The 17,949-nt window shown below is 48.0% G+C and overlaps 1 protein-coding gene across 2 annotated transcripts in view; it reads right to left on the bottom strand.

Moving 5' to 3' along the window:
- Positions 1–17,108, bottom strand: part of BCL2 (BCL2 apoptosis regulator) — a 164,155-nt gene extending 147,047 nt beyond the window's left edge. Inside the window, exons 1-2 of one of the 2 annotated variants that reach the window (XM_037509672.2) lie at positions 16,716–17,108; positions 15,638–16,484 (exon numbers count right to left, since the gene is read on the bottom strand). In XM_037509672.2, coding sequence (XP_037365569.2) covers positions 15,638–16,201 — 564 coding nt within the window. In that variant the 5' untranslated portion in view covers positions 16,202–16,484; positions 16,716–17,108. Of the gene's footprint in view, positions 1–15,637 lie in introns of both variants that reach the window. The other variant, XM_054693998.1, reaches the window with a different exon arrangement.
- Positions 17,109–17,949: the final 841 nt, after the last annotated feature.

Below are 17,949 nucleotides of genomic sequence, written 5' to 3'. Positions count from 1 at the left end.
GCCCATTTTAATTTTATTTTTTTAACATTGTATTGCTTTGCTTCCTCTCCTTCACATTCTGGAATGAATCATTGGGCTTAAGTGGATTTTTCAGATGACTGAAGCCTAAACTTTTAAAAAATCTTAACCATTTGGAATGAAGATATTTCTGAAACTTATTACCCACTTTTCCTGAACTTGTTGACTCTTCCTATGGAAAATAACCCCATCTTGATGACTCAGCAGCATCATCAGAAGGAACTAAGGCTGCCCCGGCCCCCAACCAGCGATGACTTCAAGCACCGGCGAGATCGTCCTAACTGCCGTCCCACACAGCAGCCTCCCACAGCTGTGCTTTGAAGATCCTGAGCTGATGTTAATATCATTTTTATCTTCTTTATTGTCAGACTCTTAAAACAATTTCTTGTAATACTTTGCAGGCCTCTGCTGCCAACTCAGTACTAATTTGCTGTATTTGCTGTTTCTGTCTTGTGAGAAAGTATACTTCTGAAAAAAATTGGGTGGAAAATTATTCAGCCTTAAAAAGGCATGAAATTCTAACCCCTGCTACAACATGCATGAGTCTTGAAAACATTAAGTGAAAGAAGCCAGACACACAAGGCCAAATATTGGATGATTCCATCTCAAAGATGTGGTAGAACAGGCAAATTCCTAGAGACAGAAGAGGTACAGGGGCTGAGGGAGGGAGGAATAGAGAGTTATTTAATAGCAAGAGTTCAGTTTGGGGTGATGTGAAAAAGTTCTAGGCATGGATGGGGGTGATATGCTTAATGCCACTGAAATTAAAAATGATTAAAATGGTCAATATTATGGTATGTATATTTTACCACTAAATATATGTATGTGTGTGTGTGTTTTGTGTGTGTGTGTGTGTTTTAAGCAAACCTGCTATGAGCTCTGGTCAAGCTCTTCCAGGTGATGGGTGTCAAATCTGTGACATTCTCCTCCATGGCAGGCATTGAAGTTACTTCCTAGTTCAAGTAGTGTCAGGCGTCATCATAAAGGCTAAACAGAGCTCTCTGGAGGTGTTAATCCTGCAGTCACAAAGGCCTCTCCTTCATAAATGACAACCCTGGTGACGTGGCTGCTTTTCATGTATCATGAATTGTCGCAGGGAAAACAGGGCGAGAAAAGGCAGAGTCTTCGCTTCTTCACACTGGAAGCCAGTGTCCTGGGCACAGAATCCCAACCTACCCCTCCCCTGTCCTGAGAGCTGTCCCTGTGACTAAGAGGTCACACATGAAACTTACAGAACAAAGATCCTAATTATCTGAAGTCACTGGGATTGTAAGGATTTGCAAAGATACATAAGGCAGCCTTTTAAATATCATGCGGTTGGGGTATAGCTTATAAATTAAGCACTGGAGGTTATATTAGACCGACATTTTTCAAGCGGCCTGGTTCATAAGAGAGAGAGGAAATCACTGGCGGCATGTCCAGTTCAACGAGTGCAGCCTGGGCTTGGGTCCTGGTTCTGAGCTCTGTCTCGCTTAATGAAAGGTCACCATTGTCCCTCTGCCTGAATAAGAATTTCCCTTCCTTTTTTGCTTCCTTATGAAATGCCATGAAGCTCTAAATACCATGAAGCTCTACTCTAAAAGTTCTAACATGTTGGACAGAGAAGAAATGCTTCATTTCATTTGTCTTTATATATGCTCTATGAAACTCCTGCAACGATTTCTTTCTTCTGAATTGCAGTGAATTTGCTGCACATGAACTTAATTAGTAAAACGTTGAATCTATATGTGTTTAATAACACAGAGAGATAATATAAAATAAGAAAGCAGGGTAAAAGAGAGAAATGAGTTTAATAAGAAACCTCGTTAAGCGTTTCCTACCTTATTAGAATTTAGGGTTTAAGTTTCTTTCAAGAAAGTAGTTTCCTGGCTCAAGCTGAACCTCCCTGAGCCCTGCAGATCCACATGGCAGCATCCTGTTCAAATGTTATTATGCAAACACTGTGCTGTTCTAGGCCAAATGTATCCAAATGAAGCCGAGGGGGTGGAAATAACCCTCCCCTGATAGGCCTGGCTGCTGAAGGTGGGTTTGTTTATGAGTAGAATAAAATTTACAGCTAAATATAAAAACAGATACATCATCCTCTTGTAAACTTGAGTAACATGTCATTCCACCTCTGGACTTTGGAAAAAACACTAAGTCATGCCTAAAATAAGAACAGCGAAAGCTGAGGATCCCACCAGAGGTGAAACCGCAGCCGCCTGCCGCGTCTCCCGCCTTTTTATTAAGGCATCAGGCAGGTTGCAATTGGCTGGTGAGATCAGCCCTCCTGAACCAGGAAAGCACCGGGGGTTTGTTCTTCCAACACACGCTGACCTGGGAAGGTTTCTCAGTCAGGTGTCTGGTGCTGGTATGAAGCAGTGACTATTAGTCATCTTTCAAAGGCCGGGCTTAATCTCTCTCTCTCTCTCTCTCTCTCTCTCTCTCTCTCTCTCTCTCTCTCTCTCTCTCTCTCCCCCCTCCCATGAAAGAACTTTTTAAAATCAATGTTGTGAAGATTTCACTTAATTACTAAAATAAAGACTACTGGTTTCCCAAAGACACAAAAGCCAGGAAAAAGTCAAAGCCAATTGTTATTTTTTAATGTTTCCCTGTTTTATTTTTTTTAATTTCTTTTCAGAAGACATCCATGACCACATGGATTGCCTAAAAAAGTTCTGGTTTTGCCTTTTACCGTACATCGTTATTTGTCTTTTCAGAGCCTGTTTCCTCATCTACAATTCCACTTCCTACCCTCTGGGGGAGGTGATGGAGGTTAAATAATCTACCCATGAATGTCTTAAAACCAGGGTCTGACACAAAGTGGAAACCAGTAAATGCTACTTTCCTGATTTCCTCTTGACTTCAGTGACTAAGGCCAATGACCAATGTCATAATTAATGTAAGTGGGAAAAACAGAAGAACCAGTAGGGATGAGAGGAAAATGCTTCACACATCACAGCCAGAAATACAGACACCTTCTTTATTTTTACAGATGCGTGGGGAACCATTTAAAACTGATGTATAGAGCCTCCCCGGTGGCGCAGCAGTTGAGCGCTGGGTTGCAAAGCAGCCCACAGCCTCTGCAGCGCAGGTTCGATCCCGGCCGCCGGCGAGGGTCCCACATGGCACGCAGACCTCTCCTGCCGCGCTGGCTGCTCCCCTCAGCAGTGTATTTTGGTCCATCTGCCTGTTTCGTTCCCCGCTCTGGCTCTGGTGAATTCTCTCACCCTCCCGCGCTTCTGACTGTACCCAGTGCTTGTATAAATAAATAAATAAATCTTTAAAAAAATAAAACTAAAAAAATAAAACTGATGTATAGTTTTTACTGCATTTAGTAGACATACATTAATTTTAAGGTAGAACAGTATGTTTTCAGCTGTTAATAAAGAAAGGTCATGTAACCACCCCTGTGTCGACTGCAACATCACTGAACAACCTGAAGGTTGACAGCAGACATTGCTATTGTCCCATCAGCCCAAGTATGTGTGGCGAGGAAGGCCTTGCTTTTCTTACATTGGACCATGCTGTTATTTCCCTGTTTACTGTTCTGACTTCCCCACGAGAGTGACTTCACCAAAGGTCTGAGAAATTGTCTTTGCTGTGTTTTCTGTTACAGCGTGTTGAGCAAATGAAGCTGAACTCCCATAACCACCACCCTTTAAACGATGCTGAAATCCTACTGATAAAGGCGCCACAGTATTTATCACTAACATTCAATAAACACTCTACTCATCAGGTTTTTTGGGTATCTAAAGAGAGGAGTCCAACCTTAAAAGTCAACAAAATGGTGGGTGGCTACTAGAAATGACCATCTGTGTTCATGTAATTCCACCTGCCCAAGGGTCTGCTTTCCAGAAACCTCCTTGACAGCACTCACATCTCACGCCACAGTCTCGGCAGGAGGGGGTCCTTGGGCAAGTGCGCCCCGCTCATAAGCACACCCCCCGGGGTGCTGAGTGTATGCAGGAGCCCCACACATGAAACATGTGCATCTGAAGCCGAACCCAAGAGGAAAACTAACCTGAAACAAAACACGACGTTTTAATTTTCCTGAAGATTGTTGAGATAGAAAGCATTCAAGGATACTCCTTTTCCCTTCTTGAAAATTAGATATACTTGATTAAGTTTCAATCGAGGAATTTGGTGTCCTTGTGAAAACAGACCCAGTGTAAAGAATGTCTGCGGGACTCCGAGTCTGGGAAAGAATCTCTGTTCTCTGTACTCACCAGCGCTCACGGAGCTCAAGTCTTCTCCTTCACACGGGAACGAAGAAATAATAAAAATAGTGAGGCGAGGAGGTCAGAGAGAAGTAGGATGGTAACACCTGCCTTGCCTCAGGTTGTCACGCAGACGGAACAGACCAACAGATACAGAATTCTTCCAAAGACTCGAGAATCCTCCACCAGGGATTTAGTTTTTTTCCTTTAATTTTTTTACCTCGACAAAAATGCTATGAAAACTGCCTTTCATAATTAAACTCTTCAAATGTACTTTTTGTTAACTCATTAATGAAGATTCATTGCAATGTGAATTTTGACAAAATTAGGTTTTCAATCAGGAGGTATTCATTTAAGAACAGGAAAAGCAGGAATGAACTAGTCCTATACGACCAGAACAATGACCAGATTTTCAAAGCGATTACAGAAAAGACCACTGTAATGGAAGGAGGAATGAGCAATGTTTTGAAGCATTTAGTCAATCAGTTCATCTTCCTAAAAACCTCTCCACTGTAGGGCCTCCCCAGGTGGCGCAGTCTCGGTTGAGCACAGCGCTGTGAAGCTGTCCACAGCCTCGGCAGTGCAGGTTCGATCCCCGCCGGCCTCGGAGCAACCCACGTGGCGCAGCAGCCCTCTCGACTCGCCCACTGCTCCCCTCAGCAGTGCATTTCAGCCAGTCTGCCTGTTCTGTTCCCCGCTGTCTCTCTGGTGAATCCTCTCACCCTCCCGCACATCTGCCTTGTACCCCGGTTCTTGTATAAAAATAAAAATAAATCTTAAAAAATAAAATAAAAAAACAAGTATAGAATAAGTGAATCGATCCATCTTCTGTCTGCTTGACCGGTATAAGCCAGTGGGGGCGGGAGGAGCTAATTATTCACTAGAAAACACAGGGACACAAGTGGACCCTAAGACTCCTTACCAATCCCCAGCTGAGCCCAATAGGTAAGGAAGAGTCAGGTGTCTCAAGTCCTATCAAATTCCCCCCAGTCTCCATATTGTAAAACCACTAATTGACCCATTGGTCACGCCTTTTCAATATTCCTCACAAAAGGTATTTTTAAATTCCATGTGACATGTACTTTCTTCTGTTAATTTTTAATTGAGTCAAATATTAAAGGCTCACATTAACCAGACAAAGCGTGTTTAGCTACTGATCTGCAGTGACAGCTTGTGTTATTCTCACACACAGGCCAAGCATGAAATAGAAAACTAATAACCCCTTCACTGTATTCTCAAAGTATCATTTATGGGAAAGAAAACTACATTCAAAGGAAACTTGTGCAATGTCTGTCATTTTTACCCCCCCAGAGCCGCAAGCTGTTACAAAGCAGGGAAGCTCATTTTCTCACGGATACGGCCTAGCTCAAGAATCCCACTGTCACTGGATGTATTCATTAAGAAGGAATCTGGCACCAGCACAGGGGACGGGTACTTTGGAAAACAGGCCAGTTATCTGGGTGTCCTTTATACTGTGAAGTTTCTGAATTCACTCACAGATAAGCCACTTGCAGAGGGGCTGGCAGTGGCAGCGTAACGCGCAGATGGTCACTGAAGAAATGAGAGGGAGGATGGGAAAGGGAACGAATTTGCTTGTGGTTTCATTCATGGGGACAAAGCTGTAAGCTGACACACCCCTCTTTTGAAAAAGCCCCTGGAGAAGTATGGTCAAGCTTCATTACAAGTAAACAAATCATACAATCTTGCTCAAACAGATGACAAATGATGAGCAATAATGCTTGGAGTCTGCTTCATGCCAAGGCATGAGGAGTCTCAAAATACAAATTCCACCAGTTTTTCAGGCCACAGAAAGGCTCGCTTCACCAGAACAGGGGCGCGCAACCCAAAGCTACCGGCCAGTGGCTTTCTCCAGGACCCTGCCCTGATGGTCTCCCTGTTCAGTTCTGGAGAAATGAAAGCAGACGCCTCCCACCTCCGGGGGCGCCGAGCTACGCTGACTTCCACCTTCAATGGGCCCCTTGTTTTTATGGGAGCAGAAGCAGCGGCTCATTGATCCCTGACTTCTATGTGGCACTTCTGCTACACTGGAGCCACAACACTGATGACAGGGCCAACTCGCCTGGTTGCCACTGGGAAAACCTCAGACACGCTCTGGCCTCTTGTTGAGAAAGTTTGGGCCTCCCTGGTAGCCTAAGGGTTAAGTCTCAACGCTATTACTGCTTTGGCCTGAGTTCTATGCCTGGCCAGGAGCTAACCCATATATTGGTGCAGCAGACCTCTCCTGTCTCCCCTCTGCTCCCCTCAGCAGGGTATTTCAGTAGATGCACCTGTTCTGCTCCCCATTCTGTCTCTGGTGAATCCTCTCACCCCCCCACCTCTGGCCTGCACCCCAGTTCTTATATGCATAAATAAATAAATCTTAAAAAAAAAAAAAAGAAAGTAATCAATGTCTGACTTCAAGACCCGGACGGTCTGGACTGCACTTGAGATATGAACACAAGAGTTGAGGAAGCTGCACATGTATGTGGCGTGTGTGGGCACAGGAATGCAAGTGGTGCACATGTCAATGAGAACTGTAAAAGCAAAACGCTTCCTAGGTATTTTCCTTTTTTCATTTGCTGTAAATATGAACAGGTCTGTGGGATGGGGCATTTGGAACACACACCCTCTCTATAAATAAGGGAGCAGAAGAACCATAGTTGGCCAAGATGAGTCAGACATTTAACGTGCCGCTAACATCATTGTTTATTTAGATTATTCGATAAAAACCCTTGTGAGCACCTACTAGTTACTAAGGTAGATATCAGGTTCAATTCAACAGGAGAAATATTTCATTACATGAGGAATTCCCATGGAAGAGAAGGTCTTGATTTTGTAAGACCTAGCGCCACAAATGGGAGATACTGTTAGACTGGAGCAACGCTCACTTGCTACGTTGAATTAATTTTTAAGTAGGCAAACAAGAGGTGCAGAGGCAAGCTTTGAACTGCAACACTCCAAGTTCATCACCTTAATCCATCCACAAGCGTCTAGAAGGGACTTTTGAGGCAAGGCTGTGCCCGAAAGGCGGTAATCAAAGTAGAATCGGGAGTGAAGCTAAGACCACAGTTAGAATGAATGAAGAAAATGGGAACTCGACATGGTTTGGAGGAAAAGGCACACTGCCGTCCAGCCCTGGTGTCTGTCTTGCTCCTCGTCCTGATGATGAACAGGTTACCCCAACTGGCTGTCCCACTGGAAGCTCAAGTTGAAAATACCCAAAATGTATTTCATCACATTCCCCCCACCAAACAGTAACTGTTCTCATCTTCCTTTCTCTTAAGAATAATATTATTTTTTTTTTGAAGCACTTGAGTTTCTACCTCGAATCCTCTGCTTCTTGCCCTCCCTGGTTCCTCACATTCAATCAGCTGTCACAGCTTTGATGAGGCTTCGCGCCCACCCCCACCTCTGTCCCATCTCCTGCATTTCCTCCTCCACCGTCAACCTTCAGGCCGCCTGCCTGGTCAGTCTTCCACAAGCCCACCCCTCTCGCCTTGTCTCCAGACCCTTTCAACACCCCTTTGAAGTTAAACACAAACTTCTGCACTTTGGACCCACTCTTACCTCATGAGAGACCGCAATGCCCCAGTTAATCAGACCCCGTAATTCCCCAAATACACCTCGTATATTCTGCCTCCTTGATTCCTCTGGTTCTAGTTACCTGGAACGCCCTCTCACCTCATCTCCAACCTGTTTTCCAAAACTTGCATTTATCTCCTGCATCAAACTCGTCCAGATCTCTTCCAGACTGGATCTCTCCATCCGCAAAGGAGAATCAACGGCTGCAGAAATCACATCCTCACCCGAGTCTCACAACCAACTGACTCGCCTCTTAAAGGCAAAGGTCACCTTACACTTATTTTTAGTCAAATAACTACCATAGGACTTTGCACATACTAGGTGCTCAACGAATGTTGTTACAATGACAAAAAGTGAGTGTGCACGCTGTACTCTATCCTCCTTTCCTTTCCATCACTGCCCTGGTTTTGTGAACAATTGCTTATTTTCCTTGATGAACACTTTTTCAAATTGTTTTCCTTTTATACTGTCACTTCAATGTTTAGTAAGTAGCTCTGCCTGATTGTCCTTATAACTGTTATAAAACAGCTCAAAACCACCTCTAAAAACTTTTCAGTGTTCTTTAAAAAAAAAAAAAATGATGCTGGCAGGAATCCATAAAGGAAATAGCTAAGAGATAGTCTTGAAATTTAAGACACACAAGTGCCAACACTGGCATCCTTTATAAACTTGCCTTGTATTTGAGATTTAAAAAGTTAATATCTAAAACTGATGATATGATTAGTAATGAATTTTATTCCTACCCTAATTGTAAAAAGGTGATATACAGAGCAAATGGGTACTCAGTTGAGACCCAAGGATTCTTCCCCTACCCTCTTAGAGAATTCTAATGCAGCCAAGTCGACTATTTGGCTATAACTCAAGTTCAGAGTTAATACATAGACATAACAGGAGAAAACTTAGTTATCTACAAAAAGAGTGGGGAAAAGTCACGATAAGATGACCTGCAACACTGACCTCTTGCTTGGTGCCCCCAACCATGAAAGGTTGTAAATGCTCTGTGCTCTTTCTCAGCTTAGGAAAAAGGCAGTTTAAAATAGAGAAATACCATAATTGGAACTGTCGTGAGAAAGATGTATTGGTCTCAATGGAAAAATCTCCCTTGAAAAATTAAAGCTTCACTTGACACGGTGGGTCTTTGGGTTGTTTTCAGAAGACAATAAAGAAGAGAGTGGAGTCGGTCATAAGCTTCTGACTCATTACATGGAAACCCCAGAGAGCCAATGAGCTGATTATTAACTAAAAATGGAATATGTCTCTACCCCTGGAATCCTGAAGGCAAAACAAGGAGCAGCGTGGAAACACAAATTTTCCAAATAAAGATTTCCCCAGCCAAGCATGTGCCGATGGACAACGTGGAGGAAAGGGGCATGGCATCGAGAACCTTCTTGAGGAATCTGGTCATCGCCCAAGAATATCACCCCACGAGCTCTCAGTCTAGTGCTACAAAAGGCCACACAGCATGTTGGGGAGATTCCCTTTCTGATATGTTTCAAGGGCATTTGGGGAAGTAGTCATCAGAATAAGCTATTTTAGTTAGTTGGGTCAAAACTCATCGAAGAATAAAGTAGAACCTCCACCCGAATCTCCCACTGCAGAGATGAGAGCAAGTAAAATCGCTGCCAGCACATCCTCTCTTCTCCCCGCACCGGGCTGGATTTTCGGTCTCCTGAGGCAAAGCACGGCACGCAGACAGAGTTGTTCCTTGCCCTGTTGCCTGCAGCGAGGCTGGGGGCAGGCCCCTCTTCTGCTCCCTTCGGCCAGTTTCTAAGCAGGATGCTATTTCCTTCAGCTACCGAGGAGCTACCCTGAAGAGGTCTCTCTGTGATGGGGTGACGGGGCACAGAGGGGACCGGCGTGGGGCTTGGGGTGGGTCCTGATGAGAAAGCCTGAAAGGCTTTGGCGAGATGGGACTAACCATTCAATCATCGTTCTCGCTGAAGGAGGACAGCTGGGTTTATTTGGCAACTAAAGAGCAGAGAAAGAGTGTTGGCAGGAAAGAAATGAGCAGATAGCAGAGCAAGAGGCAACCTCCAAAAATAGTTTGAAAAATGAAAATGGCTTTGTTGTCATCTCAAAAGTTTTACAACCTCCATCTAAAGAACGAGGACCACGAGTTCGAGCCCTCGGATGGCAAACACCTGCTCTGCGGAAGCAGAGGCGAGGCGGACCCGGCCGCCTGCAAGCAGCGCTGTCCCGGGGCGGCCTCTTCAGAACAGAACGGTGCTACCACCTAAAACCACACCAAAACAAAACCTTTTTTTTTTTTTTTCTCTCCCAAAAGAAGAGCCTCTGTTCTGGTTCAAAAACGGCTTCTTTTTCTGCCTACAAGGACGATTTCAGAAAGCCACTGCTTCAAACCCACCTCTTGGAATCCTCGCCATCGGAGCCTTGATTGTTTTTGACTTAGAAAGAAGTCATTAAATACTAATTTAGAAACTGCAGGCTCGTGTTTATTAAGTCTTCTTAATATGTAGAAAGAGGGCTTCATGGGTAAATATTTAACAAGGGAACTCCCCGTGCCTTTCAGTTCTCTTAAGGGATTTTTTACAAATGATCTGCATGTCTCCCCCGACCCCCGGCCCCCTGAAGGCGGCCATATGGCTAGAAATAAGTTTTCCAGACAAAGATTCAAGTACATGCAACATTACAAATCCTTAGTTCTTTTCTTTCTCCTTCTAGAGCTGAGAGTCGAGGGCCACGCTCATCAGTGTGGGCGCGCTGAGATCAGAAAGCCCCGCACAGCGCCAGCCTGAGAGGTTGTCCAGGGCAGGGGAGAAGCTCTCCTTCCCGGGCCCCCAAGCTCACCCAGGGCCAGCGCACCTGACATCTGCCGTGGTGTCTATACTCCAATGACCGGGTGCTCGTCCCCGAGATCCCATCAACACATCAAACATAAATTTTGTTTGAATCAAACCAGGAGGCGTGAAAGAGAATCTTGGCAGCCAAGTGAGTTCAGGGAGCGATGTCCTGGATGTGGCCAGGGGACAGGGTGACCAGATTTCCAGGTGAGCGCTATACCTGCATCAAGCGATACTGGGCTACTTTAAAAGGGTTGAATGGAACCTTTGACTCTCAAATACAATCTCTCTCTGGAGGGGAAAAAACCCTTCGACGAGTCCACTACAAAGACGGTGTTGTTTTTCTGACACAAATGCACTTGTGCGGAAATGCTGTTTTGCTCAACTATTGAGAAGACACAAAGAGTGACCTCGGATATGGGTGTGGGGTGTGCTGGGTGGGAGAGACCCTATGAAAGGCACCCACAAACCTGTTTTATGAGGGAGCGTAGGCCAAAGTTTGGCTATGACTGGGAGTAAATTGGGAAAAACTATGAGTTTGGCTATAAGAAAATCTGCGGTTTTCATTATCTGGTATGGCAGTGTGTTCTAATGACACTAAAGCCACCAGAAATAGAGCAGTTCCATCGAGGATTACTAAAAAGAGCAATCAGTTCTCACCAGACAACACAGACACCCCAAAGAAAACCGGGCTTTCCACAGACATTAAATAACCACCATGGCCCTGAGACAGAAAAGAGAAGTCAAGTAAAACATTTTACCAAGGTCCAGAGCTGAAATCACTCAGCAGCACATGACTGCAATGCTGGGAGCAATGATGCGTTTTTTTGGGGTTTTTTTTTTACATACTAAATAATTGAAAGGGGCCATGTGACTCTTAGCAAGCAGAAGGATGCACTTTCCCAGGAAAGTTCATCACTAAATATATTATTGAAGACTCGATCATCTTCTGGCTATTTTTAATCCTGTCACTTTGCTGCCAAAATTGACCATAAGTGGCTGCTCCTCAGCCAGTAGAAGGGATGATGCCCTTTCTCAAGTACTTGGTGCACTCACTAGACCCTGGTACTGCTTTCCAGTTAATCACACGTTTTGCTGGAGGTGGACAACGTACCACGGACAGAAAAGAGAAACTAGGCTCTGACCAAATAAAAAGGAAGCTAACCTCGACTGGATGTGGACAAGTTCCTCTCTTCCTAAACCACAAAGACCAAAAGACAAAAAAAGGTCGGACCACCTTCTTCTCAACAGAATGAAGCCAATCTCCTGCTGGAGACGGCGCATTCTGCCTCCACATTCTCCACCTCATTGTCGTCTAAGATTGAAACTGAACATTGTCACATTTCTCTGTCTGGAGAGTTCTATCAATTTTCGCTCCCCACCAACTTGCCCAGGTCCCAACCCTTTGCACGCAAGCACTGCTTTGACTTGAAAGCAGTCTTAGGGCCGCTAAACTCATCTCCAGAATTTAAACTGTATTTAAGGGGGTAAAATAATAACCAAGAGAGGGACCTCCCTGGTGGCATAAGGGTTAAGTTAAGTCTCAGCACTATGAAGCTCTCTGCAGCCACTGCAGCACCAGTTCGATCCCCGGCCAGGGAGCTACCCACATGGTGCAGCAGACCTCTCCTGACTCATCCACTGCTCCCCTCAGCAGTGTGTTTCAGTCAATCCACCTGTTCTGCTCCCCACTCTGTCTCTAGTGTATCCTCTCACCCCCACAACTCTGGCCTGCACCCCAGTTCTTGTATGCATAGAAATCTTTAAATAAAGATTAAATCTTTTAAAAATTTAAAATAAAATAATAACAAAGAGAGCTGTTAAAAGCGCTAAACCTCCCACCTGTACTGGGAGTGAACAGCTGCCTTACTTGAACAGGGTCAGTGAGTCCAATACCCACTGCATGGCTACCATGAAAACAGTCTAGAGAAGACACGGTTTACAATCATTTATCTCCCAGCTCTTCATTCCCACCTATTTCTTCTGGGAGGTCAGATACTTGAGGGCACTGCTGGGAAATAGACACTATTCTAGGTAATGCCACGGAGCTGTGGGGCCACTACAAAGGGTTCATCAAGGCTGTCGTTTTTCCTAAAAAGATGTCCCCAGGTATCAAAGATGATGATGGAAGCCAGCATCTCTCAGTCAAGCCCACACGAACACCTGCAGACCGGGGAGTGACCGCAATTGACTCAGAAGCTCTCTAGGGGCCTGAGAATCTGCATGTCAGAAGCTCCCTGGTGATGCCTGCTTCTGGTCTGGATGCCCCGCCCTGGAGCAGCAAGGTCTCAGCCGCTTTCCAGAATGCTGCTCCCTCCCTGGCCACTGTCTGGGTCCTGCCTCTGGGGTTGCCACACACTGTCTAATTCAGCCTCAGGAATAAAGCCACGCTCCACTCAGCACCCAATTTCTTCTTTAGTCTTTATTTAATTTGTAGGCTTCTGGGACCATCCCTAAGACACCTATTATTCCAAGGGCCTGCTTTCTCCAAGTTATGGAACATAGAAGGGGCCAACAGCTTCCTTCAGCCTCAGAAGGTTGTGATTTAGCAGCAGCAGCAGCAGCAGCAAAAAAAAAAAAAAGAAAATTTAAAAGTGCCTTCAAGTTTAAAGCCCCCGTTAGTATATATTCAGGAGTGAGCTTATCCACGGCATCCTCAAAACAGTGCACATCGTAATCAAAGGTGACAAGAACATGCGAGCTCTCTTCTGAACTATTACCATTGTTGTTAGCAACACTTTACACGGTCAGACACAATGGGGTATTAAAGAAGCAGCGGTGACTGGGACAAGTTTTCAGTGAAGACCTGAGTGTACGCCAAGTACCTAAAACACTCATGGAGATGAATGACAGTGCATATCCAAAATGATAGGCAAATCAGATAGAACTCAAATACCTACACTTTCATTCCAAATTGTCCCCTTAGGATTACATTTCCTGTTGAATACTCCCCCCCCAAATTCCTTTGTTTTGCCATATTGGTAACCATCTATAGTTGTTCTGAAAAGGACTGCACATTTTACCATCCACCATTCCTGCTTCTACATGATTTATTTTTACTAGAAGAGGTTTTGTCAAAAAAAAATGCTATCAAGTTCTACAGTATGTCATTGTGGTTTAGCATCATAAAATGTAGCCTCTCCATTTATCAACCTCAGATACCTGTTGACCACAACGAAAGGCTCTACTATGAAAATTCTGTTTTGAAGGGAGGAAAAAGCAAGCCTGCTCTTAAAAAAAGGAGCCTTCATTTGTATGTGGATGTTGATCTACTACATCTCAACAACAGGATCAAGGTCACACCTAATTTCTACCATAAACATGTCTCTCTTTCCCATCTTTCTATTAAGTGACTTGGTGCACAAGAGTTACCCCCTGCAGTTCTTTCAACCAGAAAGGAAAAATCTAGATACTTTTTTTCACAAAAAATATGAAATAGTAAAACTGTTCAATTAGTTTTACTTTGGTTTCAAAATGATCCTTTTGGAGTCTGGAAGTCCCTACCTCTTTGGTTACGGTAGTTTAAAATAAAACCACCCACTTAACCAAATATTTAACAACAATACTCTTTGTAAATTCTTCCAGAATTACTAAACATTTGATGACATGGGGGTCTCAAAAAACAAACAATTCACAGGGTATTTTAATTCTAGACACTTTGGCCTAGTAGGATCATATATTCACATCAGCCTACTTTTCTAGGCCCTTCCCCCTGTTGGCCCCTTAGTGTCAGCATACTTTGCACATGACGGTCAAATGCGTAACGAGCTTCGTGACATCGACCCACTCGTAGTCATTTCAGGCTTTCTGCACCTGGTAGGTCCCTTAGAATAATGTTAATAATTCTCTCCAGACACGATAAACGAAGGCACTGAATTGCATCCTTTTTCTCCTTCTGCTTCAAACAAAAACATTAGACCGGAATGAGTCCTCTCTTACCTCTGCATCCAGGAGTGACCTGAGACAGAAGGTGTGTCTCTGATAATTCTCAACTTTCGTCCTGGCGCCCCTCCCCCCCCCCCCCCCAGAGAACCACGCGCAGAGCAGAACCTCACTGCTTTGTGACCTAAGCTCTCTCTAGCCCGGTACCAGCAAAGAACCATCTCACGCAGATGCTTTAAAACTACCGGGATCAATCACTCCAACGAGAGAGGGTGCAAGCAAATCCACAGTCAAGAATCTGTTCTTCTCTGCTTTCTACAGATACCACAGATTCAACTTTTTTTTTCCAGCAAAGGAGGCCACAAAACAGTAAGGATTCAAGGTAGTAAAAAAGTAACAGATCCTCAAGTTCCAGCAAACTTGAAAATCACACACCAGATACAGAAACGGAACAGAGCACGCAGCGCAGGCACTTCTGCCACCAAGGAGCGACGAGACCGTCACCTGGGCTGAATATTCTTCAGGACTCTGGGTCACAGTCCCCAGGCGTGTGGCACTCGCAGCAGGGGAGCCCCGGGATTTCTGCCAAGTCAATTCACTTCTTTACAAACACAGATAACTGTCCAGGGAAAGGGGCGACCTTGATTTTCCTCTCTGGGTAAACTTTACCAGGTGAGGTGGAAGAGGCCCTTGGTCCTCTCTGTTCTTCCAACTGGGTGGCCCCTAAATTTTACTGCAAAGACTCCCCCAGGGAGCTTGTTGAGGAGACAGCCTGCAGGGGCCCAACCTGGGGCCCAGGAGGAGAGTCATCCTTGAAATCTCTGATTGCAACGGCGGCGCAGGCCAGGTGAGGATGATGCTAGGGGTCCCTGCACCACCAGTTTGCGAAACCCTGAAGGGTACCATGCTCCTGGGGAGCAAATGCTGGATCTCTGACCCTCAGTGGCCGGCAAGCAAGAAAACCATTTTGGGCAGCAAGAATGACCCACTGGACGGGATGGCCCGGAGGAGCTCTGCCCCGGGCAAGAGACAGGCCCCAACACCCCTGATTTCATTTCCCTGGCTCAGCAGCCTCCCCTGGACCCACAAGCCCCCCTCCAGGCCCACCACCGCGGCGCGGCCCCCACACTGACCCTCCACCGCACGCGCACCTACCCAGCCTCCGTTATCCTGGATCCAGGTGTGCAGGTGCCGGTTCAGGTACTCGGTCATCCACAGGGCGATGTTGTCCACCAGGGGCGACATCTCCCGGTTGACGCTCTCCACGCACATGACCCCACCGAACTCAAAGAAGGCCACAATCCTCCCCCAGTTCACCCCATCCCTGAAGAGCTCCTCCACCACCGTGGCAAAGCGTCCCCTCGCGGTGAAGGGCGTCAGGTGCAGCTGGCTGGACATCTCGGCGAAGTCGCGGCGGTAGCGGCGGGAGAAGTCGTCGCCGGCCTGGCGCAGGGTCAGGTGGACCACAGGTGGCACCGGGCTGGGCGCGGGCCCCGCGGCGGCGCCGGGGGCGGCCGGGGGCGGCGGCTGCGAGGTCCTGGCGAGCGCGGGCGGGCGCCCCGGCCGCGGGGAGGAGAGGCCCGCTGCGGGGGCGGCCCCCGGGGGCGCGGCGCCCCCCTCTCCGGCGTCCCACTCGTAGCCCCTCTGCGCCAGCTTATAGTGGATGTACTTCATCACGATCTCCCGGTTGTCGTACCCTGTTCTCCCGGCGTGCGCCATCCTGCCCGCGGGCGAGCGGCCGGGGACCAGCAGCACCTCGCGCCCCCGCGCGCGCCCCGCGGCCCCGCAAGGAACAAGAAGGCTTATAATCCAGCTATTTTATTGGATGTGCTTTGCATTCTTGGATGAGGGGGTGTCTTCAGTCACGCGGAACACTCGATTCTGGTGTTTCCCTGTTGGCATGAGCTGCAGGAAATTTTTATTTAAAATCCTGGCGGATCTTTATTTCATGAGGCACATTATGATTAAGGACTGTTCATATCGCTCGACTTCCTCCGAGATGCTGAAAGGTTAAAAACAAAAACAAAACAAAACACCAGTAAGTCAAAATCAGGTGCATTTGCCCTTCCAGACCGGGGGGCGAAGCGAGTCACACACACTCCAAGTCACACGGCTACAGAGCCTGTTACTCCACTGCCTGGAAATGCAACTTACTCGAATGCACTTAAAGTTACAATCGCAAATGTTTCCATTGAAAGTTACATGAAACCAGTTTCCTGCGCAAAGAACTTACTTGTAATTTTTAGGGACAGCATGATCCTCTGTCAAGTTTCCTTTATTATTATTATTTTTTTTTTTTTTGCAAGCAAAACAAATGCATAAGGCAAAAATTCCACCGATCTTCAGAACTCCGCTGAGAGCTGCTGTGAAACTTCCAAAATGAATCGGGAGGGCGGGGTGGGGGGCAAAGCCACGGCGCGCGTCCCGGGGGCTGCCCAGCCTGCTCCTCCTGGGAAGTGTCAGTCCGCGGGGATCCCAACCGGAGGTCTCCGGAGCGCGAGGGGGCCACAAGGCAGCGGCGGCAGCAGCTGAGTCACAATGTCCAGCCCGGCATCTGCAGGAGTCCTGCGGCCCTCGCTCCCGCGGCGACCCCCACGCGCACGCACCCGCGCGGGCACAGACATGGATGGTGCCCGGCACCGCTTCGCGCCTGCGGGGCGCGGGCCGGGGCGCGGGCCGGGGCGCCGGCGGCCGCGGGGGCAGGAATCCGCCTCGGCTGCAACTCCGCGGCGCGAGCCTCCCCGAGGAGCCGCCGGCTCGATGCAGCAGGACGCGCCCGGCCGCGGGCGCAGCGCGCGAGGAGCCCGCGCCGTGTGTGGCGCGGCGAGGGGTGGGGAGCGGCGTGGGGGAGGGCTTTATTTTTTCCCTCTTTTCCTAAAAAGGATGACGGCTCCGGAGGGCTCCCCCCCGGACCCCCTCTTCCGCTGCACCCCACCGGCGCACCCGCCTCCGGGCCGCGCGCTCTTCCTCCTCCTCCGGCTCCCGCGCCGCGGCGCTGGCGGCCGCAGCCTCCCCGCTGCCCGCGCTGCCGCGACCCGCTCCGGGGAGGGCCGCGGGGAGGGCCCGGCGCCGGCACCTTCGCGGGCGGCGGCGGGGGGGCCGGCGCGGGCGCGCGCGCGGCGGGGCGGGCGGAGGAAGGGGGCGGGCGCGGGCCGGGGGGGCCTGGCCTCTTACTTCATTCTCCTCTAACCGCCCGGTTTCCTGTCGTACGTCACACGGTTCATTCAAAAAAAGAAGAAAGAAAGAGCCCTCCTCGCGGCCGCCCGCCGCCCCCCTCCGCCGCGCTCCCCGGCCCCGGTTAAAGGCGCCGCGGCCGGGCCGGGGGCGCGGGGCGCGCGGGGCCGGGGGTGCGCGCGGGGCGCGCGGGGCCGGGCCGGGCCGGGGCCGGGGCGGGCCCGGGCGGTGGGTGGCGCGCCCGGCCGGGCCTCCCGCGCGGCTGCGGCGCGGTGGGTGTGCGCGGGGCCTCC

This window comes from Talpa occidentalis, unplaced genomic scaffold (genome assembly GCF_014898055.3).
Source record: "Talpa occidentalis isolate TD23 unplaced genomic scaffold, MPIMG_talOcc4v2.1 talOcc4.13, whole genome shotgun sequence".
Taxonomy (NCBI): domain Eukaryota; kingdom Metazoa; phylum Chordata; class Mammalia; order Eulipotyphla; family Talpidae; genus Talpa; species Talpa occidentalis.
This window is presented reverse-complemented; position numbering and strand designations above follow the sequence as displayed.